The 26476-nt window shown below is 45.7% G+C and overlaps 1 protein-coding gene across 2 annotated transcripts in view; it reads left to right on the top strand.

The window, feature by feature from the left end:
* SLC66A3 (solute carrier family 66 member 3) overlaps positions 1 to 25075 on the top strand; it is a 31317-nt gene extending 6242 nt beyond the window's left edge. Inside the window, exons 2-8 of one of the 2 annotated variants that reach the window (XM_073674155.1) lie at positions 6725 to 6807; positions 11973 to 12042; positions 15437 to 15494; positions 16134 to 16254; positions 17964 to 18005; positions 20565 to 21270; positions 21364 to 25075. In XM_073674155.1, the coding sequence (XP_073530256.1) occupies positions 6725 to 6807; positions 11973 to 12042; positions 15437 to 15494; positions 16134 to 16254; positions 17964 to 18005; positions 20565 to 20665 (475 nt within the window). In that variant the 3' untranslated portion in view covers positions 20666 to 21270; positions 21364 to 25075. Of the gene's footprint in view, positions 1 to 6724; positions 6808 to 11972; positions 12043 to 15436; positions 15495 to 16133; positions 16259 to 17963; positions 18006 to 20564; positions 21271 to 21363 lie in introns of both variants that reach the window. The other variant, XM_073674154.1, reaches the window with a different exon arrangement.
* Positions 25076 to 26476: the final 1401 nt, after the last annotated feature.

Below are 26476 nucleotides of genomic sequence, written 5' to 3'. Positions count from 1 at the left end.
CTGGAGGTGACAGGGTAAGGAGCAGTCAGTGAGCTGCTGGAGGTGACAGGGTGAGGAGCAGTCAGTGAGCTGCTGGAGGTGACAGGGTGAGGAGCAGTCAGTGAGCTGCTGGAGGTGACAGGGTAAGGGGCAGTCAGTGAGCTGCTGGAGGTGACAGGGTGAGGAGCAGTCAGTGAGCTGCTGGGGGTGACAGAGTAAGGGGCAGTCAGTGAGCTGCTGGAGGTGACAGTGTGAGGGGCAGTCAGTGAGCTGCTGGAGGTGACAGTGTGAGGGGCTGTCAGTGAGCTGCTGGAGGTGACAGTGTGAGGGGCAGTCAGTGAGCTGCTGGAGGTGACAGTGTGAGGGGCAGTCAGTGAGCTGCTGGAGGTGACCGGGTGAGGAGCAGTCTGTGAGCTACTGGAGGTGACAGGGTGAGGGGCAGTCAGTGAGCTGCTGGAGGTGACCGAGTGAGGAGCAGTCAGTGAGCTGCTGGAAGTGACAGTGTGATGGGCAGTCAGTGAGCTGCTGGAGGTGACAGGATAAGGAGCAGTCAGTGAGCTGCTGGAGGTCACAGGGTAAGGAACAGTCAGTGAGCTGCTGGAGGTGACAGGGTGAGGGGCTGTCAGTGAGCTGCTGGAGGTGACAGGGTGAGGGGCAGTCAGCGAGCTGCTGGAGGTGACAGGGTGAGGAGCAGTCAGTGAGCTGCTGGAGGTGACAGGGTAAGAAGCAGTCAGTGAGCTGCTGGAGGTGACAGGGTAAGGAATAGTCAGTGAGCTGCTGGAGGTGACAGGGTGAGGGGCAGTCAGTGAGTTGCTGGAGGTGACAGGGTGAGGGGCAGTCAGTGAGCTGCTGGAGGTGACTGTGAGGGGCAGTCAGTGAGCTGCTGGAGGTGACAGGGTGAGGAGCAGTCAGTGAGCTGCTGGAGGTGACAGTGTGAGGAGCAGTCAGTGAGCTGCTGGAGGTGACAGGGTGAGGGGCAGTCAGTGAGCTGCTGGAGGTGACAGGGTGAGGGGCAGTCAGTGAGCTGCTGGAGGTGACATGGTTAGGGCCAGTCAGTGAGCTGCTGGAGGTGACAGGGTGAGGAGCAGTCACGGAGCTGCTGGAGGTGACAGGGTAAGGAGCTGTCAGTGAGCTGCTGGAGGTGACAGGGTGAGGAGCAGTCAGTGAGCTGCTGGAGGTGACAGGGTGAGGAGCAGTCAGTGAGCTGCTGGAGGTGACAGGATAAGGGGCAGCCAGTGAGCTGCTGGAGGTGACAGTGTGAGGGGCAGTCAGTGAGCTGCTGGAGGTGACAGTGTGAGGGGCAGTCAGTGAGCTGCTGGAGGTGACAGAGTAAGGGGCAGTCAGTGAGCTGCTGGAGGTGACAGTGTGAGGGGCTGTCAGTGAGCTGCTGGAGGTGACAGTGTGAGGGGCAGTCAGTGAGCTGCTGGAGGTGACCGGGTGAGGAGCAGTCAGTGAGCTGCTGGAGGTGACAGGGTGAGGGGCAGTCAGTGAGCTGCTGGAGGTGACCGAGTGAGGAGCAGTCAGTGAGCTGCTGGAGGTGACAGTGTGAGGGGCAGTCAGTGAGCTTCTGGAGGTGACAGGGTAAGGAGCAGTCAGTGAGCTGCTGGAGGTCACAGGGTAAGGAACAGTCAGTGAGCTGCTGGAGGTGACAGGGTGAGGGGCAGTCAGTGAGCTGCTGGAGGTGACAGGGTGAGGGGCAGTCAGTGAGCTGCTGGGGGTGACAGGGTGAGGAGCAGTCAGTGAGCTGCTGGAGGTGACAGGGTAAGGAGCAGTCAGTGAGCTGCTGGAGGTGACAGGGTAAGGAATAGTCAGTGAGCTGCTGGAGGTGACAGGGTGAGGGGCAGTCAGTGAGCTGCTGTAGGTGACAGGGTGAGGGGCAGTCAGTGAGCTGCTGGAGGTGACTGTGAGGGGCAGTCAGTGAGCTGCTGTAGGTGACAGGGTGAGGGGCAGTCAGTGAGCTGCTGGAGGTGACAGGGTGAGGAGCAGTCGGTGAGCTGCTGGAGGTGACAGAGTGAGGGGCAGTCAGTGAGCTGCTGGAGGTGACAGGGTAAGGAGCAGTCAGTGAGCTGCTGGAGGTGACAGGGTGAGGGGCAGTCAGTGAGTTGCTGGAGGTGACCGGGTGAGGAGCAGTCAATCAGCTGCTGGAGGTGACTGTGTGAGGGGCAGTCAGTGAGCTGCTGGAGGTGACAGGGTGAGGGGCAGTCAGTGAGCTGCTGGAGGTGACTGTGAGGGGCAGTCGGTGAGCTGCTGGAGGTGACAGAGTGAGGGGCAGTCAGTGAGCTGCTGGAGGTGACAGAGTAAGGAGCAGTCAGTGAGCTGCTGGAGGTGACAGGGTGAGGGGCAGTCAGTGAGTTGCTGGAGGTGACCGGGTGAGGAGCAGTCAATGAGCTGCTGGAGGTGACAGTGTGAGGGGCAGTCAGTGAGCTGCTGGAGGTGACAGGGTAAGGAGCAGTCATTGAGCTGCTGGAGGTGACAGGGTAAGGAACAGTCAGTGAGCTGCTGGAGGTGACAGTGTGAGGGGCAGTCAGTGAGCTGCTGGAGGTGACAGGGTGAGGGGCAGTCAGTGAGCTGCTGGAGGTGACAGGGTGAGGAGCAGTCAGTGAGCTGCTGGAGGTGACCGGGTAAGGAGCAGTCAGTGAGCTGCTGGAGGTGACAGGGTAAGGAGCAGTCAGTGAGCTGCTGGAGGTGACAGGGTAAGGAGCAGTCAGTGAGCTGCTGGAGGTGACAGGGTAAGGAATAGTCAGTGAGCTGCTGGAGGTGACAGTGTGAGGGGCAGTCAGTGAGCTGCTGGAGGTGACCGGGTGAGGGGCAGTCAGTGAGCTGCTGGAGGTGACAAGGTGAGGGGCAGTCAGTGAGGTGCTGGAGGTGACAGGGTGAGGGGCAGTCAGTGAGCTGCTGGAGGTGACAGGGTGAGGGGCAGTCAGTGAGCTGCTGGAGGTGACCGGGTGAGGGGCAGTCAGTGAGCTGCTGGAGGTGACAGGGTGAGGGGGAGTCAGTGAGCTGCTGGAGGTGACAGGGTAAGGAGCAGTCAGTGAGCTGCTGGAGGTGACAGTGTGAGGAGCAGTCAGTGAGCTGCTGGAGGTGACAGGGTGAGGGGCAGTCAGTGAGCTGCTGGAGGTGACAGGGTGAGGGGCAGTCAGTGAGCTGCTGGAGGTGACAGGGTGAGGGGCAGTCAGTGAGCTGCTGGAGGTGACAGGGTAAGGGGCAGTCAGTGAGCTGCTGGAGGTGACAGGGTGAGGGGCAGTCAGTGAGCTGCTGGAGGTGACAGGGTGAGGGGCAGTCAGTGAGCTGCTGGAGGTGACAGGGTGAGGGGCAGTCAGTGAGCTGCTGGAGGTGACAGGGTGAGGGGCAGTCAGTGAGCTGCTGGAGGTGACAGGGTGAGGGGCAGTCAGTGAGCTGCTGGAGGTGACAGTGTGAGGTGCAGTCAGTGAGCTGCTGGATGTGACAGGGTAAGGGGCAGTCAGTGAGCTGCTGGAGGTGACAGTGTGAGGGGCAGTCAGTGAGCTGCTGGAGGTGACAGGGTAAGGGGCAGTCAGTGAGCTGCTGGAGGTGACAGTGTGAGGGGCAGTCAGTGAGCTGCTGGAGGTGACAGGGTAAGGGGCAGTCAGTGAGCTGCTGGAGGTGACAGTGTGAGGGGCAGTCAGTGAGCAGCTGGAGGTGACAGGGTGAGGGGCAGTCAGTGAGCTGCTGGAGGTGACAGGGTAAGGGGCAGTCAGTGAGCTGCTGGAGGTGACAGGGTAAGATGTGTCTGCAGCTGCTCCCGTTGACTCTTTGTTTTGTGCTCTGATGCTTTTAACTATTTCTGCCACCAAATCTGCCCACTTGGCTCTCTATTATGCTCTCTATTCTGACCCATTAATGGTTTTAGCACCCATTAACTATTTGTTTTCCCCTGCAGCCTTGCACCCATGAACGCTTTACGCTTCCCGCTCTGCGCTCACTAACTCTGTACGTTGCTTTTATTACACATATTGAGGCCGGTCATTATTCTTGTCTTTTCTTCCTTTACATTAATGGACTTTTTGGAGCTAAGTTGCACAAACCATTAAAATGTTGCACCTTAGTCTTCAGATTACAAAAACAATAAAGTTACAAAAAAAGCCAAACTCAAAAGACTAAACTCTCCATGTTTAACTCTCTGCACCAATTAACTCTTTCAGCAGTCGGCTCTCCATCTAGTCCCATTACAGGGTTTGTCTGGTTCTATTCAAAAGAGAGGTAATGGCTTTTACATTGGTGGGGATACGGACTCCGAGACCCCTCATTGATTGCCAGAACCGGCCCCTTCTATCTCCATCAGCATGCAGGAGCAGCGCCGCTGCCATTTGTGCTCCTAGTACTGAGTACATAACCTGCGATTAACTCTGCGCAGGCTGCACTTGTCAGCGTTCACCCTCCGAGGCAGAGCAGGCGACTATATCAGGGTTATTATCTTTTCGTGACTGCCTTGTGTAGCTTCTGGGTGTGTATATTTGGTTTCCTGTCCGGACAGGTAACTGCGCACTATACACGTCACACACGGTGCGCACCGAATTCTTCTGTTTAATACAGAGGTAAAAAAAAGTAATCACGATTCTCTCATTCTATATAACAGCATGTGATGGCCGGAGTTTCCTTTCAGAACAGATTGCTAGTTTATATTAGGGCATTATTTTATATATACAGTGTTGCATAATATACTCACATTATATAATGAGCAGTTATTATGAAGCCGCAGCTACTAGTAATGAGCGAGCGTGCTCGATACCGATCGAGTATCACAGGTTCCTGAGCCCCATGCTCGAGTCCCCAACCCGCATGTCTGACGGCTGTTACGCTGCCAATAAACTTGTGGAGATTGCCTGCCATACACGATAATGCCATAGCCATGTTTATAGTAGAGCGGTGACGCGATGCTCGACACACTGTCCTCCGGAAGCAGTTCTGGGAGAGTTGTTATAGGAGGGAGAGCTTAAATTGATGTCCGCCCCCACCTCTCCCTAAATATTATAAAATTGCATGCTTTATTTGATAACCAGCCAAGGTAAAGCAGAGAGCTGGGAGCTGATATTATCAGGCTTAGAAGGGCCATGGATATTGGCCCCTTCCTGGCCTAAAAATACCAGCCCTCAGCCACCCCAGAAAGGGCACATGCATTAGATGCTCCAATTCTGGCGCTTAGCCTCGGCTCTTCCCGACTGCCCTGGTGTGGTTGAAATCAGGATAATATTTTTTGGGGTTAATGTCAGCTGAGATCAAGCCCATGGGTTAGTAATGGTGACTATCAGATACCCCCATTACTAACCCAGTAATAAAAAATAAAAACACACAAATTATTTCTTTCTATTTGAATAAAGACTCCCCCACACTATCACTCATTCATCATTTATTATCAAAAATGTTCCCACACAGCTCCTCTGATGTAATCCACATTCCCCGATGTCTCTGGCGTCTGTGAATAGCAGCTCAGTGCTGCGCTCGGCAAGAGCCAGTGGCTCTGATGAGAGTTCTCCTCACTACCCAGCGCCTGTGAATAGCAGTGCTCTACTATTCAGATGCCGGAGACATCGGGGACAGTGGATTACATCGGAGGAGCTTCATGGGAACATTTTTGATAAATTGGTAAATGAGGGATAGTGTGGGGGAGTCTTTATTCAAATAAAGTATTTTATGTGTGTTTTTATTTTTTAAAGTTAGTAATGTCTGATACACACCTCTCTATTACTAATCCCTGGACTTGATACCAGCTGACATTACATAGCTGACATCAACTCCAAAAAATATTACCCTGATTCCCACCACACCAGGGCAATCAGGAAGATCCGGGCAAAGGTCCAGAATTGGTGCATCTAATGTGATGCACCACTTCTGGGGCAGCTGCAGGCTGGTATTTTTAGGCTGGGAAGGTGCCAATATCCATGGACCTTCCCTGCCTGATCATCCCCCAGCTGCCTGCTTTACCTTGGCTAGTTATCAAAACTAGGGGGGTCCCAGGGTCATTTTTTTAAAATTATCTAATAGGTTTAAAAAAAACGTTAAAAACAAGTATTTATTTATTTAGTTCCCAGCTGCATCTTGAGAGTCAGAGTGAGAAGCATCCTTGCGTCTTCCCCATTAAAATTAAGCGTGGTTTCCATCCATTTCAGGAATTTTCCTGCTCCCTCCCCAGCCCTCCTGTTAGGGTTTTCCAGAAAAATAATCTAGTTTCCCATCGACTTCCATTATACTCGTCACTCGAGTCGAGCCTGTCCGAGCAATTCGAGTAACGAGCACTCGAGCATTTTAGTGTCTTTAGGGTCTTTTTCATAGAAATGTTCTTGGGTCTCAATGTAAAAATCTGTGCAGAGTTGTGGCCCCTAATGCACCAGTGCCTGGGTGCAACTGCAACCTCTACACCCCCTCAATATATAAAAAATGTATTCGAGCACTCGACTTGGTAGGATATGCCATCACTTTATGAGTGGGGGTGGACCTTCGGGACCCCATTAATCTGGAGAATACAACCCCCTTTGCAGGTAAAATGTAACTGCGCCATTAACCCCTTCCCGATATGTGACGTCTATGTATGTCATATGTTAGGGGCTGGTGTATGGAGCAGGCTCAGGATCATTCTCAGGATCGGTGGGGTCTCAAGTCCCAGGGCTTATAAAGTGATGATAGGTCATCATTTCTTGAGATAGGAGTAACTCTTTACACTTCCAAAGATAATGCTACAGAATATATGTTGCATGATGGTCTTATGTGTTTAATATGAGTCTCTCTTTAGGTTCCTTGTATTCTTGAGGTACCAAATGTACTATGATTACCCAATGGAGACTTATCTCGAGTATCCGATCCTCATAGCACAAGGTAAGGGAAGTGTGAAGAAGATGCAGATCTTCTCAGTTTACCTTTGTAAGTTAGAGGAACACCACTCGAGAGCAAATCGCTTGTCACTTTTCACTCTATTCAGCGTTATAGTTTGTGTTTTCTTTTTTTAAAGAGGACCTCTGACTTACCATAAATATCTAATTTCATACCTGGTGTAAAAGCTGCTGTTCTCCTGAATCCGGTGTTGTTTTTCTTTTGTTCCTGCTCCTCTCCGTTCCTGAGATATGACATCCACTTCCCTTTATATAAATCCACTCTTGTTAGCCAAGAGGGTGTGATCTTTGGGGGGAAGAGAGTTGAGGACCACGCCCACTTGGAGAAAAAAATCTAAAAGAAGAGAAGGTCATATCTCAGGAATGGAGAGGAGCAGAAACAAAAGGAAAACGGCGCCGGATTCAGGAGAACAGCGGTAGTTACACCAGGTAAATTAATGACATATTTATGGCAAGTGACGAATCCTCTTTAAAGGTATTGCATTATTGCTGCACATTTGCCTTATTAGAACATGCTGATCACTTGTGTCCCCCTCTCGTTCAGAACCACAGACCCCTCTAATTAGCTGAAGGCCAGCGTTGCGATCATCGGCCTCGGAGGTTATGAGGGCTTATAACTGAGGAGGCAAAAAAATTACAACCCTATAATGAATTGTGGCATCTAGCTGTATAACGTTCAGTGGAAATGCTCTTGAAATATGTTTTTATATCATATTTATCATCTGCTGATAAGTCACAAAGCATTAGTTGGTGGGGGTCTGACCATTGGGACCCCCACTGATAATGAGAACCATTCAGTTGGCTTGTATAAGACAAGTCTCGTAGGGAGAAAGGGGCTTAAAGTGGCCATTTTTGAGAACAGTTGACATGAAGAGGGGAACCGGCCACCGGTCAGTTTTCTGGAGTATCTAATGGTGCATTTACATGGGGTAGTTTTGGTTTATTAATGAGTGATTAGCGCTCATTTACACAGGCTAATGAGAATAGTGATCAGGAATATGATCGTTCTGTCCCCATACAGCATCGTGTTATCCGCAGCACATCACCAGCTTATGAGGCGCCATGTGCTGCCGATAATGATCATTTTTATACCAGCACAAACGATGCAATCACCAGACAAATGAGCTTTTTTATCACCGTCTTGGATTCACTGGCCGATAATGGGGAATGACCCGTTCTACTATGGTCAGCTCCTCTTAGGAAATGGGCCATAAAAGATGGACAGACTCACCAAAGGATCTTCTGTGCGGCCCACGCGCTGATAGTCATGGGCCACAGAAGACAACCCCATTACAAGCTGACTATGGGGCAACTTCTTACCTCTAGGGTTTGTTTCTTATGGGATGATCACAAATAACCTGTGAGACATTATGTCCGGGGTGTACAATGATAAAATGATTCTGATGCCACTAGATGTGGACATGTACATGTTCTATAGATGGAGGGTGGTTTTGAGAGACCAGTTATTTTCTCTTGTATCCCCCTTGGATCACTATTAATGACAACGTCATTCATACAGTATATATATCAGTTTTATGAAAAAATAAACTCATCTGAGGGGTCCACGGACTTGGTTTTCCAGAGTTGAGCCAAAACATTCATGCTCCCCGTTCTGTGACAGGCGGTCTTCATTTCTACGACTGGCATCTTCTGCCCGGCATCTGGACACCTCAGGTGTTTACTCGATGTTGTGTGAGGTCCCATGACTAGGCCTTATGCGACATCTTGACCTCATGGGACCTAATGAACGTAAGAGGCGCTCAGTATGCCGGACCGAGGACCTGGCCACAACTGTGGAGACTGCCCTGGTCTGTCTGCCCCGGAGAACCTACTAGAGGTTGTGTGAGGCCCTGTGACCGGGCTTCACGCTACATTTTGACCCCTAGGGACCTAATAAACTCCCGGGGCACTCAGTATGCCGGGCTGTGGACACGGCCACAGCTGTGGAGACTACCCTGGTCTGTCTACCCGTGACCGGGCTTCACGCTACATCTTGACCCCTGGTCTGTCTACCCGTGACCGGGTTTCATGCTACATTTTGACCCCTGGTCTGTCTACCCGTGACTGGGCTTCACGCTACATCTTGACTCCTGGTCTGTCTACCCGTGACCGGGCTTCACGCTACATCTTGACCCCTGGTCTGTCTACCCATGACCGTGCTTCACACTACATCTTGACCCCTGGTCTGTCTACCCGTGACCGGGCTTCACGCTACATCTTGACCCCTGGTCTGTCTACCCGTGACCGGGCTTCATGCTACATTTTGACCCCTGGTCTGTCTACCCGTGACTGGGCTTTACGCTACATCTTGACTCCTGGTCTGTCTACCCGTGACTGGGCTTCACGCTACATCTTGACCCCTGGTCTGTCTACACATGACCGTGCTTCACGCTACATCTTGAACCCTGGTCTGTCTACCCGTGACCGGGCTTCACGCTACATCTTGACCCCTGGTCTATCTACCCGTGACCGGGCTTCAAGGTACATCTTGACTCATGTACCAGCTGTGAAGACTCCCCTGGTCTGGCTGCCTCAGAGAACCTGGATGTCTGACTAGGGCAAAGCAAAAAATCTTTCTTGCTCAACTCAAATAATTTGCTATGCAAATCAATTAACAGGTTGAAAAAAATAAATAAAAGGCAAGAAAAAGATTAAAAAACAAAAACTCGCTGTATATATAGATTGCCATCTAATTTTCAGCACTGCTGCAAAACAAGTGAAAGGCAGTGCAGCAGTGCTGGAAATTAGATGGCAATCTATATATACAGTACAGACCAAAAGTTTGGACACACCTTCTCATTTAAAGATTTGTCTGTATTTTCATGACTATGAAAATTGTACATTCACACTGAAGGCATCAAAACTATGAATTAACACATGTGGAATTATATACTTAACAAAAAAGTGTGAAACAACTGAAAATATGTCTTATATTCTAGGTTCTTCAAAGTAGCCACCTTTTGCTTTGATGACTGCTTTGCACACTCTTAGCATTCTCTTGATGAGCTTCAAGAGGTAGTCACTGGAAATGGTTTTCACTTCACAGGTGTGCCCTGTCAGGTTTAATAAGTGGGATTTCTTGCCTTATAAATGGGGTTGGGACCATCAGTTGTGTTGTGCAGAAGTCTGGTGGATACACAGCTGATAGTCCTACTGAATAGACTGTTAGAATTTGTATTATGGCAAGAAAAAAAGCAGCTACAGTAAGTAAAGAAAAACGAGTGGCCATCATTACTTTAAGAAATGAAGGTCAGTCAGTGCAAAAAATTGGGAACACTTTGAAAGTATCCCCAAGTGCGGTTGCAAAAACCATCAAGCGCTACAAAGAAACTGGCTCACATGAGGACTGCCCCAGGAAAGGAAGACCAAGAGTTACCTCTGCTTCTGAGGATAAGTTTATCCGAGTCACCAGCCTCAGAAATCGCAGGTTAACAGCAGCTCAGATTAGAGACCAGGTCAATGCCACGCAGAGTTCTAGCAGCAGACACATCTCTTCAACTACTGTTAAGAGGAGACTTTGTGCAGCAGGCCTTCATGGTAAAATAGCTGCTAGGAAACCACTGCTAAGGACAGGCAACAAGCAGAAGAGACTTGTTTGGGCTAAAGAACACAAGGAATGGACATTAGACCAGTGGAAATCTGTGCTTTGGTCTGATGAGTCCAAATTTGAGTTCTTTGGTTCCAACCACGGTGTCTTTGTGCGACGCAGAAAAGGTGAACGGATGGACTCTACATGCCTGGTTCCCACCGTGAATCATGGAGGAGGAGGTGTGATGGTGTGGGGGTGCTTTGCTGGTGACACTGTTGGGGATTTATTCAAAATTGAAGGCATACTGAACCAGCATTGCTACCACAGCATCTTGCAGCGGCATGCTATTCCATCCGGTTTGTGTTTAGTTGGACCATCATTTATTTTTCAACAGGACAATGACCCCAAACACACCTCCAGGCTGTGCAAGGGCTATTTGACCCAGAGGGAGAGTGATGGGGTGCTACGCCAGATGACCTGGCCTCCACAGTCACCAGACCTGAACCCAATCGAGATGGTTTGGGGTGAGCTGGACCGCAGAGTGAAGGCAAAAGGGCCAACAAGTGCTAAGCTTCTCTGGGAACTCCTTCAAGATTGTTGGAAGACCATTTCCGGTGATTACCTCTTGAAGCTCATCAAGAGAATGCCAAGAGTGTGCAAAGCAGTCCTCAAAGCAAAAGGTGGCTACTTTGAAGAACCTAGAATATAAGACATATTTTCAGTTGTTTCACACTTTTTTGTTAAGTATATAATTCCACATGTGTTAATTCATAGTTTTGATGCCTTCAGTGTGAATGTACAATTTTCATAGTCATAAAAATACAGAAAAATCGTTAAATGAGAAGGTGTGTCCAAACTTTTGGTCTATGCTGTATATATTTTTTTTTAGCACTATTCCTGCCAATTATTTTTCTATTTTTTTTATTCCACAGATTGTCTATAACTTTGATATTGATGGCCTATTTTTAAAATGGGTCTTTAATATTAGAACGATGGGGGTGTGACACCTGGCACTCCAGTTGAAAAGGTGTAGAGAGCCGGGACACTGCAGCTTTATACGCTTGTCTTGGATTTTTTTTGGGTAGTGCAACTCCCATGGAAGTGAATAGGAGCTGAGGCGCAGTCATGCTTAAAGAGAACCTGACACCAGATTTGTGTAGCCCGCACCATGGGCAGGATGAATCAGTCTCTGGCTGTATGATTGCAGATGGGTATCGTTACGTTAGCATTGCGGACTGTGTGTCTCACTGACTAGTCCAAGGCAGGTGCCCAGCCGCCCTCCTCTATGTAGACATAGGGAGAGGTCAGTCAGTCAAAGGGATCGAGGCGGAGTAAAAGATATACAGCTGCAATAACACAGTCAACGTCTGATTCATGCCGCCCAAGGTCTAGGTAGCATAGATCTGATGACGGGTTCCCTTTAAAAGCATGCAATGTGATTTTTGAGTATGCAATATAGTACCTGCAATAGTAGTGGGAGGGCTTTTCTTTGGTTCATGCGGTTATATCACACAATGTCTTGCAATCACAAGGGAACGCATCACAGTGGAGAGACCCATGGACATGACTTATTTCCCTTTTTATCATCGGTGTCATTGCCTGTACGATCTTGTGTGTTGCAGATGTCGTTCTTCTACTATTCATCCTGTACTACAGTGGCAGTATGAGGAGCGCCTTGTCTTACTCCGGGATGTATCCTTCCTTATGATATTGGCTGTGTGCATTTACTTGTGAAGATAAATGTGAGCACATAGACGGGCAGATCACAGGATTGTATCATCACCATCTGTTAATGAGCCCCAGAAATCCCTTATCTCACCTCTTAGGCTATTGTTCACACGTTGCATTTTTGTTGCTTTTTTTTTTTTGCTGCGGTTTTTAATGCAAATTAAAAGCTGCTTTTTACAGTACCAGCAAAAGCTATGAAATTTCAGAAATCTCATCGACACGCTTTTTTTTTTTCCTGACTGAATTGGAAATCTGCTGCTTTTTTGAAAACTGCAACATGTCAATTCTTTCAGCATTTTTTCCCCCAAAGAAAGCAATGAGTAAGTGCAAAAAAAGCAGCTAAAGATGTTGCCATCGGTTTTTGCTTTTAGTGAAGAAAAAGCAGGTACAACAGGATGTGAAACACATTTTATTTTTGTAATTTTCCCAAGTTTAAACCAAAATGACTTGTTCTCCTCACCTGAGATGGTAGTTAGGATTAATTCAGTTTAATTAAATTACTGATATGTTAACGTAAACAATGCCCTACCAATGTGTTAGGTAAACTATGCCTTACCAATTTAACCCCCCCCCTTTGTTACATTTGTAATTGTGTATTTTTTATGAACTTTTTTTGTTCAGAATAGTCTCTATCTTTTTCCACTAAATAATTTGATCAAATTGCCCTTTTTCCCAAAAATGTTTTATGGTGTCACATACGTCTTGTATTGACGGCCTAACACCTCGTATTGTTCATGCTTGTATGGTGGAAGCAAAAATTAACTTTGGGATCCTGAAAACAAAACAGCCAGCAAACCTGGTTTTTACTGACAAGAGATCAGGTTTTGGCTGCAGCAAAAAAAAAAGTGAGAACATAGCCTTAGATTTTGTTCACACGTTTAGGATTCACCTATGAATACTGTCACATTAATATATTATAGAATCAGCAGCGAAAATCGGACACTAAAACTTCTATTTCTGCCATGGACATGTTGGCGGATGCACACATGGATTAAATCCATTGTCTTTCAAAACTATTCCTCTGCATTAGCAGATTGCCTTTTGGAGATGAGCAATTAAATTTGCAGGATCCCGGTTTGGGCGCCAGGTCAATATTCCATGGTCAGTGGATGTCAGCCATGCAAATTGCCCTCTATCTGCGACTCTGTTTGATTAGCCGGCCTGGTGAGCAGTCATCCAGGCCAGCTAATCAAAAGAAGATCTGAGGATGCCGTCAGGATTCCCGTCCAGCGGCCACGGAATTCAGGCCTGGACTGATTCTCTCTCTAGTCTCTATACAACCCCTGGCAAAAATTATGGACTCACCGGAGGATGTTCATTCAGTTGTTTAATGTTGTTGATTAAAAGCAGATCACAGACATGGCACAAAACTAAAGTCATTTCAAATGGCAACTTTAGGGCTTTAAGAAACACTAAAAGAAATCAAAATTAAAAATGTGGTACTCAGTAAGGGTAATTTTTTTTCAGACCAAGCAGAGGGAAAAAATTATGGAATCACTAAATTCTGAGGAAAAAATTATGGAATCATGAAAAACAAACACACAAAAGAACACTCCAATACATCACTAGTATTTTGTTGCACCACCTCTGGCTTTAATAACAGCTTGCAGTCTCTGAGGCATGGACTTAATGAGTGACAAACAGAACTCTTCATCAATCTGGCTCCAACTTTCTCTGATTGCTGTTGCCAGATCAGCTTTGCAGGTTGGAGCCTTGTCATGGACCATTTTCTTCAACTTCCACCAAAGATTTTCAATTGGATTGAAATCTGGACTATTAGCAGGTCATGACATTGACCTTATGTGTCTTCTTTCAAGGAATGTTTTCACAGTTTTTGCTCTATGGTAGGATGCATTATCATCTTGAAAAATGATGTCATCATCCCCAAACATCCTTTCAATTGATGGGATAAGAAAACTGTCCAAAATATCAATATAAACTTGGGCATTTATTGAAGATGTAATGACAGCCATCTCCCCAGTGCCTTTACCTGACATGCAGCCCCATATCATCAATGACTGTGGAAATTTGCATGGTCTCTTCATGCAGTCATCTTTATAAATCTCATTGGAACGGCACCAAACAAAAGTTCCAGCATCATCACCTTGCCCAATGCAGATTCGCGATTCATCACTGAATATGACTTTCATCCAGTCATCCACAGTCCACGATTGCTTTTCCTTAGCCCATTGTAACCTTGTTTTTTTATCTGTTTAGGTGTTAATGATGGCTTATGTTTAGCTTTTCTGTATGTAAATCCCATTTCCTTTAGGCGGTTTCTTACAGTTCAGTCACAGACATTGACTCTAGTTTCCTCCCATTCGTTCATCATTTCATACAATCATAGAATGTTAGAGTTGGAAGGGACCTCCTGGGTCATCTGATCCAGCCCCCTGCTCAAAGCAGGATTCACTAAATCATCTCAGACAGATATCTGTCCAGCCTCTGTTTGAAGACGTCCATTGAAGGGGAACTCACCACCTCTCGTGGCCGCCTGTTCCACTCATTGATCACCCTGTCAAAAAGTTTTTTCTAATATCTAATCTGTGTCTCCTCCCATTCAGTTTCATCCCATTGCTTCTAGTCTTTCCTTGTGCAAATGAGAATAAAGATGATCCTTCTACAATTTGTTTTGTTGTGCATTTCCTGTTTTGGAGACATATTGCTTTAAGTTTCCGGTCTTGACGCTTTGATGTCTTCCTTGGTCTACCAGTATGTTTGCCTTTAACAACCTTCCCATGTTGTTTGTATTTGGTCCAGATTTTAGACACAGCTGACTGTGAACAACCAGCATCTTTTGCAACATTGCATGATGATTTACCTTCTTTTAAGAGTTTGATAATCCTCTCCTTTGTTTCAATTGACATCTCTCGTGTTGGAGCCATGATTCATTTCAGTCCACTTGGTGCAACAGCTCTCCAAGGTGTGATCACTCCTTTTTAGATGCAGACTAACGAGCAGATCTAATTTGATGCAGGTGTTAGTTTTGGAAATGATAATTTACAGGGTGATTCCATAATTTTTTCCTCAGAATTGAGTGATTCCATAATTTTCTCCCTCTGCTTGGTCTGAAAAAAATTACCCTTACTGAGTACCACATTTTTAATCTTGATTTCGTTTAGTGTTTCTTAAAGCCCTAAAGTTGCCATTTGAAATGACTTTAGTTTTGTGCCATGTCTGTGATCTGCTTTTTTTCAACAACATTAAACAACTGAATGAACATCCTCTGAGCCTGGTGATTCCATAATTTTTGCCAGGGGTTGTATATGTGTGAAAAAAAGTTGAATATGTGTATCCGTGGCCTTAGTGACCACACATTTCATCACACTATTGTTTGCATGTCTTAACTACAGATTAGGTTTTTCGGTCTCTGGAACATATTGGTTCTTAAGAAATGGATAATAGACATCGCACTGGTGAGTACAATGCATGTCCCTTAAGTGGGTACTTCCAATACAGGATATGCCATGAATATCTGCAGGTCCCACAATGTTCGGCTGTTAACGTAGCTCTTATAAAAGTGAATGGAGACATGTTCTCATCTTTTTTTCTTCGAGAGTGCACTGCTCCTCTGCCTCCCTGCTTGGGGCAGTGTACTTCTGAAGAGTGACAGTTCACTCCATCATCATGGCCAAAACTATACATTCTCCCATGCTGCATGCAGAAGGATCAGAGGGGGACTGAAACTGGACAGATATGACAATCCATCCAGTTTCAGAGCAGCACTTGCATGCTCATGCTCCTTGCATAGGAGACAGGCCACTGCTCATAGACTGCAGAGGTGGCCGGTAACCTAGGCACCGAGCAGTAAACTATAAAATTAATAATCCCTCTGTTCTTGAAAAAGGAGATTTCAATGTTTGTTACTGTTCCAAGAATTTTTCAATTTTACCCATTTAACAAGATGAGAATAACCCTTTTAATTCACTGCTGTTTTGTTCATTGTGTGGATTTTTGGGTAAAATAATATATGCCAATTTAGTAATTGAATGTGACGTGTGTTATCATCCTATATTTCTGAAGAAACCAACTATTTATATCTCATTGTCTTGCAGAATTTATGTACTTTGATCAGTGCATCAAGCAAGTTTCTGCAGTTGCAGCATCTATGGCGCACACAGGACTCTGGACAAGCGAGTGCACTGACGTGGGCCATGGCGACATATACCTGTGCTAATAGGTCACTTTTCATTACTTTTTGAGAACATGACACCACTACTATTCTATACGGCCCCTGATGGTAAGCAAATGAATGCAGGTGGGACTGTGACTGACATCTATGCTGCTGCTCAGTGCTGGTGTGTCACAGACCTGTGCTGGGAGCTTGCAGCATAGGATGTCTATTAACATTTACCAGATACCAGAAAACCCCTGACACCATTACATATATACAGTGGATATTTTTGATATGGAGATATGCTTAGAGTCGTTGTCGTGCTTAAAGGTGAAATTCCTCTCCACCTTCAGCTTTGTAGCAGAGGCCTGAAGGTTTTGTTGAAAAATTGACTGATGTTTGGAATTGTTCATAATTCCTGCCACCTTGACTAAAGACCCAGTTTCAGCTGCCGAAAAACAGCCCCAAAGCATAATGCTGCTTCCACCATGCTTCACTCTGGGTATGGTGTTCTTTTGGGGATGCGCAGTGTTGGCTTTGCACAAAACATTCTTTTTGTAATTATGGACAAGAAGTCCAAATCACAACATATTTTCCCACATGCTTATGGCAGACGATGTAGGTATTAGCAAAATATAACTGGGCTTGGAGGTTTTTCTTTGTAAGAAAAGGCTTATGTCTTGTCACCCTACCCCACAAGCCAGACATATGAAGAATACGGGAGATCATACATTTCTGCAGCTCCTTTAATGTTGCTGCAGACCTCTTGGCAGCCTCGTGGACCAATTTCCTTCTTGTCTTTTCATCAATTTTTGAGGGACGTCTAGTTCTAGATAATGTCACAGTTGTTCTCAGGGCTGTGGAGTCAGTAAGCCAAACATCCGACTCCTCAATTTCCATGACTCAGACTCTACAGCACTGTTTCACTTATGAGCATGTACATAAAGAGCAGCACAGATTTATCTCAACTAAAAGCCGACATTCTTAGATCAGGAACAGAACAGACATTTATTGGATATTTCATAACTTTCCCAAATTCTTATGAAAAAATTTATAGCGCATCCTGCATTGTACTACTGTACCAATTTATTGTGAATTTTCGGAGTCGGTCCGTTTTATACCAACTCCACCAAAATGGATCCTGACGCCACGACTCCGACTCCACAGCCCCAGTTGTTCTAAATTTAAGCCACTTCTTGATGACGTCTTCAGTGTCTAACGTTATATCTAATCCCATGAAGGTTTTTGTACCTTTCCCCTGACTGATAACTTTCAATAATGAGATCCCTTTGCTGTGTTGTAAGCTGTTTAAGGATGATGGCTTTTGTTGTAAATGCAACGAAGAGAATGTCAGGAAAATTCTCCCTAAAACAGAAAAACTTTATATCGCATTAATCAGAAAAACGGTAAATGACGGCAGATTTGTAGTGACTACTATTAAACATGAGTTTGTATGTGACTGGCTACTTCTGGACTCAACCACATCCCCGATTATAAGAGGGTGTTTACACTTATGCAACTATATTTAACATTTTTATTTTCCCTTTCCAAAGTGATTTTCATTTTGTTTCTCAATGAATTCAAACAGATAAGTGACATTAAAGGTGGAAAAAGTTCTAAAATGACCCTTCCTGGTGTGATTTTTTTTTCCCATAAAAAAAAAATTGCATTTTAATAGGGGTGTGTGGACTTTTAAGATCCACTGTATAGTATAAATATTCTAAATGTTTTTCTATGTTCTTTATTCATTGTTTTTATTCTTTATTTACAGCAAGGATATTTACAACCTTGATGAGTACCGGGGACATTGCAGGTACGTCACAAAGCAGATGGATGGTACAATGGTAAAGATTGTAAAACAGTATACTGACTGCTTTAGATTATTGCACTAAAGTTCAAAAGAACAAAATACTTTTCATTCCATTGCTTCTTGAGTTTCCATGTACAAATGAGAATAAGGATGATTCCTCTACACTGGGCCATCCCTTCAGATACTTGTAGACCGCTATTAAGTCTCCTCTCATTCTTCTTTTTTGCAAGCTAAACATTCCCAGATCCTTTAACCGTTCCTCGTAGGACATAGTTTGCAGACCGCTCACCATCCTGGTAGCTATTCTCTGAACTTGCTCCAGTTTTTCAATGTCTTTTTTAAAATGTGGTGCCCAAAACTGGACACAGTATTCCAGATGAGGTCTGACCAAAGAGAAGTAGAGCGGGATAATTACTTCACGTGATCTAGACTCTATGCTTCTGTTAATACATCCACGAACTGTTTGCCTTTTTTGCTGCTGCATCACACTGTTGACTCCTGCGCATTCTGTGATCTATTAGTATACTCAAGTCTTTTTCACACGTGCTGTTGCTTAGTTCTATTCCTCCCTTTCTGTATTTGTCATTTTCATTTTTTCTTGCCCAGATGTAGAATCTTACATTTTCTCCCTGTTAAATAATATTCTATTGGTTGCTGAGCAGCCTGGAGATATAGAAGTGAAGCTAAAATTGTGGTGTTCTAGGAGTTTCCAGGTATTAATTTTTGAAAATGGTGGAGAGGGAAATCCTTACTGATCCCTCTCAGTAAAAGCGATCTATGATGTTGCAGTCATCATGGACATGATGTAACAGAGATTGGGAAACGTAGAGACCGTCAGTGGTTTCATGGACAAGTGTCATGCAAGTGGATCCATAAACTATCAACGAATAATGGGGGCAAGTCCTCATTTGGTAGAGGGGTGTCTAGGTTTAGAGACTATTTGATGACCGTTACTAGGCATCAGATTTGATACTACGCCTAGGCGGTGGCGTTTCCATTGTGAGCCTTGGAGCTGATTTTTTAAGGCTTTGTACAGACAGGGTTATTTTTGCGACAATTTCCTCAGGCTTCTCATAATCCTTTCCTGAACGTCAGGAGAAACAAGTGGCCAAACGCAGTTATCTATTTTTTTTTTTATTTGCATTCGCCGTGGCTCCTGAGTTCTGCCACTTCTGCACAAACTCACGACTGTTCCGCTTGTCAATACCCGGATTTTCCCGTTCCAGTAGGCTTTATAGTGTCTATAGGTGCACAGTTTGTGGCTCCAGTATTCCGCTGTGAGCATAGACCACTTCCAGCAATTCTGTTTTTCACAGCCCGGCCTGTAATATGTCAACATTACTGAGAAAACAGAATTAATCAGTAACAGCTCTCCAATATAATCTTATAAACTGAGATGTCATTCCTCTGTTATTCCTCCTGGAAATATATAAATAAATTGCCAACTGGGTGTTGTCATTCTGCTTGTCAATGGATGACGTTCCTACAGTCTTCCGCTGTCTAATGAGTGCTGATGGTGCAGAGCGGTGTTCCCCAACGCCAGTCCTCGAGGCCACCATCCATCACCTGCAATATTAAGGAGATTCTGTAAATATCATCAGTTGAGGGGCCTTGAGGACTGGAGTTGGAGAACACTGGTATAGGGAGACATACTTTTGATAAAGAGAATGATACCACCCAATTGTCTAACAATACATTTCCAAGAGGAGTAACAGAGGGATAGATTTCTACTGATATTCCAGAATTGTCCAAATAATTATGTATGCAAATTGTCTCTTCTGATAGGAAGAGGACTAGAACTCTAGCGCCACCTATTGAAAGCGGCGATCCTAAAAGGCAATATCGACGCTTTAACGAGCCTTGCCACAAGACTTGGGATAAAAGCCAAATCAGAATCTCAGGTTGCAGACATGGTGTTTTGGGGTGTTGCCCCTCCTCAGTGCAAAGCAAGAAATTTGATTTGGTTAGGTGAGAGGCTCTGGACTGATATTTAAGGGGTAACGTTTCTCCTTGTGGAGGGTAAGAAGCCTGGCCTGGCATGTCAGAGTGAGGAGACTTATAAGCCATGCAATGCTCCTCTGGGAAATTAAATATGCAAATTGTCACTTTAGAGAGGCTTGGCTTGTCACTCTCCACAAGGAGAAACGTTACCCCTTAGACCTCAAGCCTCTCACCCAGCCAAATCAGTTCTCATATTTTGCACTGAGGAGGGACATCACCCCGAAACACCGTGTCTGTAAATTGAGATTCTGGTTAGGATAAAAGCCAAAGACTGTAAGAGTCGATATTGACTTTTAGAATCACTGCTTCCAGTAGATGGCACTAGAGTTCTAGTCCTCTTCCTCTTTGAGAAGGCAATTTACATTATTAATTTCCCATAGGAGCATTGCATGGCCTAAAAGTCTCCTCACTCTGATATGCCAGGCTTGGCTTGTCACTCTCCACAAGGAGAACCGTTACTCCTTAGATCCAAATAATTACTAAAATGACCATGCCCGGAGAGATGAGAAGACATCTTTACCGACTCCTTCCTAACAACATTTTTCTTTCTCTCTTTTTCAGTTCTTGTGCGGTTCATTGTGTTGCTGATTCTCAACTGCTGGGTCGTCTTTGTTATCCTGAAATACAGGAAGAAATCTGAGGACAAGAAAAAGGAGGACTGAGGCGTCACGTGCACTTTCATGTACTAATACGTTCCAAATGTACGCAGCACTCCTGCCGGGGACTGATGATCAATAAGTCTGATTACAGGTCATACACTGCACAATTCGATGATTTACGTGCAGGATCGTGCGTTTACCATCAGTGCGTCTCCATTGATATTGTGTATAGAGCAATCGCTTAGATAACTATTCCCTAAATATCCTCACAATCATTCCTGGAGGGGAATAAGAGATCAGGGATTATCGACATAATACAGGTCATATCCTGCCAAAAAAATAACTGGTTAGTGCCTGCCGGTTTCCTGTTACCTCCAATTTTATATCGGAGATGTGCTGATATTATCATGAGTGGATTTATACAGAATTCATGAGTGGAAACAAACCTCATGCCGAGCTCTGTGGACATAAGTCGTTCCTATATTTGCCCATGTGGCTATGGTTTTTTATTACTACTGACTTTGGTGCGGCTGTTCTATCACTTTGTTACATATACTGTTGAGATGGGTTTATCTTTACTGAAAATAAATATTTCAAATTTGAGTTAATAAGAGCCCACAAGGGATATGTTACACGTATGTGTGGTGCTGGGGGAATTGTAGGGCGCAGTCAGACGGCCGTATAAATCGGACTGGCCGGCGGCTCTCCCGAGCATGACAGCTGCCTAGAAATACATGAAGCTGTCACGCTCAGGTAGGGAGAGCCGCCGGCCAGTCCTTGACCTGTGATCCAATCTTGGTCCGATTTATATGACAGTCTGACTGCGCCCTTAGTTTGTAAAAATCCTGTTTTATAATAAAGGGGGGAATTCATCAATCACTGGTGTAAAAACACTTTGAAAAAGTCACTCCACTTTGAAGCAGCTCTGCCAAAATGGGGAGTAGAATGTGGTTACACCCGTCCTTCAAATTCAGCAAAAGTGCCAGCGTTTTGTACGCCAGCAGTGTCACGCCAACCCAACATTTCAGACAAAAAGACAACAAACTCATTAAGTGGGGCGCACCTCTCAAAAAATTCGGTGCATTTAATTCCTCCACGCCCGGCCCTCGTACGCCAGTCTTAATGAGGGCTGTGCAGGAATAAGATGCACCGAATTCTTTGAGAGGCTCACAGCACTTAATGAATTTGGCGTATCCTTGCAGTAGCGTGCGTCACTGTGGGCTATTTCCTAATAAACCCTTGGTTTCATCTACAAGCTCGGTTAGTGGTAAAAGGAAAAAAAACTGTGCTTTACTCCCCCGGAAGTATTGAGTCCCTGCTGCTGCCCCAGTGTCTCTTACTGCTTGCAACGCTGACGTCACCTCGACAGCCAGTCAGTGAGCTCTGTGCAGCTTGTGCCACCTACAGCGGCTGCTGAGCTCAGTGCACAGAGAGTAGCAGCAGAAACTCAGGGCTGGACCCATGGCAGGTGAGTAAGGCAGTTTTTATTTATTTTCTTTTACCATTGTTAACAGCTTAGAGGAAAAAAAATCTTTTCTGAAAGGAGACATTCCCTTTAATACACTGCTCAAAGGAATAAAGGGAACACTGAAACAACATAATATAACTCCAAGAAAATCAAACTTCTGTGAAATCAAACTGTCCACTTAGGAAGCAACACTGATTGACAATCAATTTCACATGCAGTTGTGCAAATGGAATAGAGAATAGATGGAAATTATTGGCAATTATCAAGACACCCTCAATAAAGGAGTGGTTCTGCAGGTGGGGACCACAGACCACATCTCAGTACCAATCCTTTCTGGCTGATGTTTTGGTCACTTTTGAATGTTGGTTGTGCTTTCACACTCGTGGTAGCATGAGACAGACTCTACAACCCACAGAAGTTGCTCAGGTAGTGCAGCTCATCCAGGATGGCACATCAATGCGAGCTGTGGCAAGAAGGTTTGCTGTGTCTGTCAGCGTAGTGTCCAGAGGCTGGAGGCGCTACCAGGAGACAGGCCAGTACACCAGGAGATGTGGAGGGGGCTATAGGAGGGCAACAACCCAGCAGCAGGACCGCTACCTCCGCCTTTGTGCAAGGAGGAACAGGAGGAGCACTGCCAGAGCCCTGCAAAATGACCTCCAACAGGCCACAAATGTGCATGTGTCTGCACAAACTGTTAGAAACCGACTTCATGAGGGTGGTATGAGGGTCAGACATCCATAGATGGGGGTTGTGCTCACAGCCTAACACCGTGCAGGACACTTGGCATTTGCCACAGAATACCAGGATTGGCAAAGTCGCCACTGGTGCCCTGTGCTCTTCACAGATGAAAGCAGGTTCACACTGAGCACGTGACAGAGTCTGGAGACGCCGTGGAGAGTGATCTGCTGCCTGCAACATCCTTCAGCATGACCGGTTAGGCAGTGGGTCAGTAATGGTGTGGGGTGGCGTTTCTTTGGAGGGCCGCACTGCCCTCCATGTGCTCGCCAGAGGTAGCCTGACTGCCATTAGGTACCGAGATGAGATCCTCAGACCCCTTGTGAGACCATATGCTGGTGCGGTTGGCCCTGGGTTCCTCCTAATGCAGGACAATGCCAGACCTCATGTGGCTGGAGTGTGGCAGCGGTTCCTGCACGATGAAGGCATTGAAGCTATGGATTGGCCCTCCCGTTCCCCAGACCTGAATCCGATTGAGCACATCTGGGACATCATGTCTCGCTCCATCCACCAACGCCACGTTGCACCATAGACTGTCCAGGAGTGGGCGGATGCTTTAGTCCAGGTCTGGGAGGAGATCCCACAGGAGACCATCCGCAACCTCATCAGGAGCATGCCCAGGCATTGTAGGGAGGTCATACAGGCACGTGGAGGCCACACACAATACTGAGCCTCATTTTGACTTGTTTTAAGGACATTACATCAAAGTTGGATCAGCCTGTAGTGTGTTTTTCCACTTTAATTTTGGGGGTGACTCCAAATCCAGGCCTCCATTGGTTAATAAATTTGATTTCCATTGATGATTTTTGTGTGATTTTGTTGTCAGCACATTCAACTTTGTATACAACAAAGTATTCAATGAGAATATTCCATTCATTCAGATCTAGGATGTGTTATTGGAGTGTTCCCTTTATTTTTTTGAGCAGTGTATATACCACCCATTATGTTAAAGTTGTAAGCATTGCCCCACAAGGAGGAAGATTCATCAAAACTCGTGCAAGGGAAAAGTGGTGGCTAGGGATGAACAGACCCGTGGAAGTTCGGATTCGGCCGAACTTGAGTCCAAAGTTCGGTTCGGGTACCTGAACTTCTCCCCAGACCCGAACCCCATAAAAGTCAAAGGGGACCCAAATTTTGGTGCTGTAAAATGGTCGTAGTAAGGGCTAAGGGGCTGCAAATAGAAGCAAAATGGGGGTAAGAGCAGTACAATTGCCCTGCAAACAAATGTGGATAGGAAAATAAGGGAGTGGAGCAGTGCCTTGCATGTGTATTTTACTGTCCTTGTTAGAAAATATAAAAAAAAAAAAAAAAAAACGGGGTCCCCCCTATTTTTATAAACAGCCAAGCAAAGCAGACAGATGTGAGCTGATCTTATGCTGGGAAAGGGCCAATATTCATGGAGCTTCACAGCCTATTAATATCCGTCCCCAGCTGTCTGCTTTGCCGGTTATTAAAAATTGGAGATGGGGACCCTAAAAAAATTGATTGACTTGTGGTCCCCCCTATTTTTAATAACCAGCTGAGGCAAAGCTGGGGACTGATGTTAATAGGCTGGGAAGGTCCTTGGATATTGGCCCTTTCTCAGCCCTCAGCTGCCCCAGAAATGGCGCATCCATTACATTCTGGCGCTTAGCCTTGGCTCTTCCTGATTGCCCTAGTGCGTTGGCAATAGGGGTAATGTTTTTGGGATTTATGTCAGCTGTGTAATATCCGCTGACATTAAGCCCAGGGATTAGTAATGGAGAGGCATCTATCAGACACCCCCATTACTAATCCCAAAGACAAAAGAAACACACACAAAAATCCTTTATTTGTAAAAATCACTCACCGACAATTACCCTCTTTCCCTTATTACCATAAAAAATAACCCACAGGGTTTGCCATAATCCAAATAGATGTCCCATAACGATCCCAGTTTTCTTCATCCAGTGTATGGAGCTCCGTTCAGAGAACAAAGCGCCATAGACTTTAACAGTAGCCATTGCCGGGTCTCCGCTATACTCCGTGAGACCCGGGCCCTGTGAACTGAGGTGACGTCAGTAAGGTTACTGCAGGTCACAGACGCTGAATTAGGGTAACCTTACGTCACCACTCATTTCAGCCCGAGAGATGCCCTCATGAGTCCCGGCGCCTGTGAACTGAGGTAACCATAATGACGTCACCTCAGTTCACAGCAGCTGGGTTCTCGTTGTGTGCAGCATGAGAACCGGCAGTGGCTGCTGCTCCAGTCTGTGGAGCTTTGTTCTCTGAACGGAGTTCCATACACTGGATGATGAAGAAGACTGGGATCGGCAAGGGACCTCCATTTGGATTAAGCGGGACCCTGTGGATTATTTTTTTTATGGTAATAAATGGGAGTAAGAGGGTGATTGTCGAGGAGTGCTTTTTACAAATAAAGGACTTTTGTGTGTGTGTGTGTTTCTTTCTTTTGACTACAGGGTTAGAAATGGGGGTGTCTGATAGACACCTCTCCATTACTAACTCAAATAAACGTATAACAAGGCTGATGATCTTATCGTAGTGCACGGACTGGCTGGCACCGCTCCTAACCGGAGCCGGACAGCGTCATTTATTTCTATGCAGCTGTCACAGGTCACCTTTGGGTCAGGAGAGCTGCCAGTCAGTCCATGCACTGCGATGCGATTGTCATCAGTGTTATACTTCCGACTGACTGCGCCCTAACATATACTAGATGCATGGGAGGTGATATTGATTGATGCACTGCACCAGCAATTCTACTACAATGATGGAGAGGAAGGATATTTTTTTTTAGTGGATCAAGACTTATCTCTGTCAATCGTTTTTTTCTTGATAGCTGCCAACAAGTGAAAGCTTCAATAAAGGGTCGATATTGACTTTTAGGATTGTTACATCAATAAAGGGTCGATATTGACTTTTAGGATTGTTACATCAATAAAGGGTCGATATTGACTTTTAGGATTGTTACATCAATAAAGGGTCGATATTGACTTTTAGGATTGTTACATCAATAAAGGGTCGATATTGACTTTTAGGATTGTTACATCCAATAAGTGACACCAAGTCCTCATCCTCTCTGAAGAGGCTATTTGCAAATGTAAAAGTGGACACATGGAACATAATGAGGAAAAATGAAAAGTTAAGTGTAAAGGGAATCTGTCAACCAGTTTTTGCTACCTCATCTGAGAGCAGCATAATGTAGGCAAAGAGAAGCTGAATCCAATGATGTATCACTTAGATTACTGGGTGCAGCCATTCTGACACAATCAGAGCTTTTAGATTTAGAATGAAGCAGAGCTGAGAAAGCTAACTCCGCCCACACCAGGCTCTCCATGTACCAAATCCATAGACAGTGAGGTGCTTAGCTGCTGGACTAGTCCGGCAATGTAACAACAGCATGCACTTTGACAAGTGACACATCCCTGAATTCTGTGTTTCAGCCTCCAACTCCTGCTGTCTTCAGATTACATATCAAAAACCTGCTGACAGATTCCTTTTAAAGGGAATCCTTTCCTCAATCATTGAGAAATCAGATTAAATTGATATGCAAATGAAGCTGGAAGACTATGGTAGATCTGAAGCCTGTGTCACTCCTGCTCTATTCTCCGCCCAGCACTGATGACTCCTTTGCCTAAAGTCACAAAGCATAGAGTTTGTCAGTCAGGCAGGAGGAGGTCCGCTGGATGGGGACT

This window comes from Phyllobates terribilis, unplaced genomic scaffold (genome assembly GCF_046119375.1).
Source record: "Phyllobates terribilis strain yellow unplaced genomic scaffold, ASM4611937v1 Scaffold_3__8_contigs__length_932513732, whole genome shotgun sequence".
In the NCBI taxonomy this organism is placed as follows: Eukaryota; Metazoa; Chordata; class Amphibia; order Anura; family Dendrobatidae; genus Phyllobates; species Phyllobates terribilis.
This window is presented reverse-complemented; position numbering and strand designations above follow the sequence as displayed.